We start from the raw sequence: 3747 nt of genomic DNA, 5'->3' as shown, positions 1-3747 counted from the left end.
TATATATATATATATATATATATATATATATATATATATATTTTAATTAATTTAAATTAAGCATTGCACTCCTATAACATTGTCGGATTCATGTTTGTCACATTCTGTGAAGCAGAACCATATGTTTTTTCATTCCACACATTCTTCTATTTTGTTAAACAGTTGGTGGACAGGTCGGTCAGAGATTCAGGGTGGCTTGCGTGCCAGACCCAGTAGCGTTTAATGTAGCATTGAGCCACTTCTTCCTAACTCCACACCCCCAATGCATTGTTCACTTGACACTTTGATATGTAAAATCGGTCGAGCTCCTCTTTAGCACTACCTGTCGCAGGAGGAGTTGCTTCGGCTTGACTCGTGCTGGGCGTCCAGCAGGATCTTCTCCATGTCTCCATTGTGGATGGAGGACGAGGACGGGACGTGCTCCAGCCCCCCCACTATGGCCTCCTCTTCCTCCACCTGAGGGAGGGGCAGCAGGCCAGGGGCCGGGCCATCTGTGGAGGGTGACTGGGCCGCTCCGGCTGTGCCTCTGTTCATCTCCAGCTCCACCCAGGACCCTGGGAGGACAGACGGACAACTTTCATTCACTCACCTCTGTCAGCGCCGCAAATACTCAATGTTTGAGTTTTTGAGGATTTTCACCAAAACAGAAAACGCCCCCACCAGTGCACTTAAATGTTTCATTTCCTGCCGCAACAAAACGCTGACCACCATAGTTTATTATGCAAGGTTGCAAAAAAATGACATTCCTGTTTTTCCCCACTTGATCTGACAAATAATGAGCTGTAAATAATACCTGGCAATTATTGTGGTAGAGAAACATTATTAAAGGATCTTAAAAAAAGTAAGAAAAACTTAAAAAGGTACTAACACAAACTCTTCAATATTTGGTATGGCAGTCAACTAGTATACAAAGTAACTGAGTTTATGTAAACAAGCTGGACTGCATGACTGCGTTACAACAGATAATATACAATTTTGAATTGTATATCCGGATAGAAGCGTCAGGATTGACTGATCAAACAGAGCCAGTGTAAAGTCATGTCAATAAAACCTTGTCCTGCTCAGCCAGATCTGATATGCCCCGAGGAGCAGTATGTTTGCTTCCACTGGCCAATAAGATTATATGTATTCAGATGGGAAGCGTCATTTAACTGTGTCCTTTTTAATTTCTGTGAATATTACCACCCCTTTGGTAACATTCCCAAAATAAAAGCCTGCCTGTGTCTCTACAGCAAGGCACAATGCCCTTCCTAGCTTTTCTTGTTTTGGTCCAGCCACTGATATTTGCTTTTCGCTTTGTGTACTTTTGATTGTACATGCACATAAGAAGCTTTGACAAATAATGTCACTTTGGGTAAGCAAGGGGCTTCCAAAATGCTTTTTTTTATATCAGATGTTGTGACTTGTCATAACAGGAAAAGCACAGGCCAAACAAATGTCATTAATGACGGTTACATTTGCGTCCCAGTCCACCAGGCCACTGAGCAAACATGCACAATAACTGGACCCTTAAACTGACAACTAAATTAAATATAACCATCATTTCCTTAATGGCAACTGTGCTTTTGCTGCTGTGACATGCATGCATGTCTGTTGTGTAAAATGCCCGCCCTCCTCTTACCGATTACTTAGAGTAATTTTATAATATATGTCGTCTAATTGTCTTCATCTCCACAGAGTGAGACATTTTTGACATATTGTCCATTAGAGAGAGCAGAGAGAGTTATAAATGTTAAGTATAAAGCTGGTGACTCACATATTTTCAATAACTATAGAACAATATCCCTGCTTCCTCAGTTCTCAAAAATACTCAAAAAACTATTTTGTTTAAAGGCTAGATAATTTCATAGATAAAAACAATTTATTGATGGACAGTCAGATTCAGATCCGGTAGCTCAACGTTTATAACACTAATTGAGTTTGAAGAAAGAGTAACAAATTGTTTCAAAAATAAAAACTACGCAGCGGGGATATTCCTTATCTAAAAAAATCTTTTTATACTGTTCATGAAATCCTCTTCAAAAAAACGGAGCGGTATGGAATCAGAGATGTGATCTTTAACTGGTTTTAAAAACTAAACTATATGGAAAATAGGACTCAGTTTATTCAAATGGATATTCATCAGTCAGTGAGCCGTAATATTTCCATGGCGTTCCACAAGGGTCAGTTTTAGGCCTGAAACTCATGACCTTTACCTAAATAACACCTTCAAAGTATCAAACGTACTAAATGTTACTGTTTTTGCAAGATGACACAAACATTTTTTGTTGCAGCAGTTGCTGAAAATGGTCACAATTGAAATGAATAAATTAAAACGTTAGTTTGATTCAAATAAGTTATCTTTAAACATGAACAAAACAAAATCCATGATGTTTGGAAATTGTAATATTTATACAGATTATAATAAATAATAATTGATAAAGAAACAATTTAAAAGAGTCAATGAAAGTTCATTTTCGGGTGTTCACAAACTGTGCTGGAAGCCCCACATTAACTATCTGTGAATGAAGAGTACAGGAGTATTGGTGTATCGAGCAAAACAAGATACATATTGAACCATAACACGTTACATATTCTGTACTGCGCTGTACTTAATTTTTTTGTATTCTTTTGTAACATTGTTGACTGATAAAAAAAAAAAATAGCTGAAGCCTTAAAGGCCTTTTTTTACAACAGGCGTTTGACTTTGACTGGCATGTCAAAGGTGGGTTTCAACTAAAAAGGTTAGCAAGCGCAAATATTTTGAAGGGAATGCCCCTCATCATGCAGCTTTGAAACCACTTTCTTCTTCTGCCACTACAGTAAGTAAACACCATGGTCATATGAGCTTAGAGAGGACTGAACTGGAGAGTTCAGGCATCAAGCCAGTTATACCCACTACCCAAACGATGCATGCACCCCTCCCCCTAAATCAGGCTTCGACTCAGCATTTACACTCATCCTGCGGATTACACAACAGACTGCGAGCCAAGCTGCTGGCGAGAGCCCATTGTCTCCGCTTCGTAGACTAAAACCACATGGCCATTGCAACACTGGAGCTTCCGAACATTCTGGCCAAAGAGCACTTATCAGATGTGGCCCTGGGTTTAGAGTAAGCAGACATAATGTGACCTGTTTGATCTCCTGATCCTGAGGCGCAGACAGGAGGGCCTCTTGCCTAAAGATCCTAGGTATTAAGATAAAAAGGACTCTGGTGGTAGAGCTCCAGGAAACACCAAAAATAGCCTAGTCTCAGATAACAGAGCACACTGCTGGCTTCTCCTTCTGATCAGTGTGAGGTCTCATTGTCCCTGAAGTTATGTCTCAGCATGTACTGCAAGCCTAATATAAAAGCCAACAATCAAAACTCTTCTGTGAATTTCATCCTTCATAAATTTAAGATATTCTGGCTCACTCATATGTAAAAAATAACTATGGTGACCCCTAAGTTTATCAGCCAAGAATTAAAAAGTAAGTTCAAAAACAGTGCTGGGCTAAATGTTGTAGTAGCAGGGATTATGTGGCCCCACATAAAATAAAACATGCCTGACCTTTCTGAAATGTTTATCGGCAGTTTTTTTTTGTACCATCCTATATTTGTAATTGTTATTCAGGCATAACAGGCAGATACAAAAAGGTGGACTGTTGGACATAATAACAAGACAGTGGCTCACAGCTACCCTATATACAGTGGCTTGAATAAGTTTACACATCCATGCTAAAGTTGAATCTTACTTTCTAGCCACTTCTCTTATTTTAAAAGACACA

The 3747-nt window shown here is 39.2% G+C and overlaps 1 protein-coding gene across 1 annotated transcript in view; it reads right to left on the bottom strand.

Annotated features, from left to right (window-relative positions):
* Positions 1 to 3747, bottom strand: part of bnip3lb (BCL2 interacting protein 3 like b) — a 16190-nt gene that overhangs the window by 11715 nt on the left and 728 nt on the right. Inside the window, exon 2 of the mRNA XM_034896396.1 lies at positions 323 to 554. Coding sequence (XP_034752287.1) covers positions 323 to 554 — 232 coding nt within the window. The remainder of the gene's footprint in view (positions 1 to 322; positions 555 to 3747) is intronic.

This window comes from Etheostoma cragini, chromosome 16, assembly GCF_013103735.1.
Source record: "Etheostoma cragini isolate CJK2018 chromosome 16, CSU_Ecrag_1.0, whole genome shotgun sequence".
In the NCBI taxonomy this organism is placed as follows: Eukaryota; Metazoa; Chordata; class Actinopteri; order Perciformes; family Percidae; genus Etheostoma; species Etheostoma cragini.
Note: the sequence above shows the minus strand (reverse complement) of the source record. Positions and strands in the feature narration are given on the sequence as shown.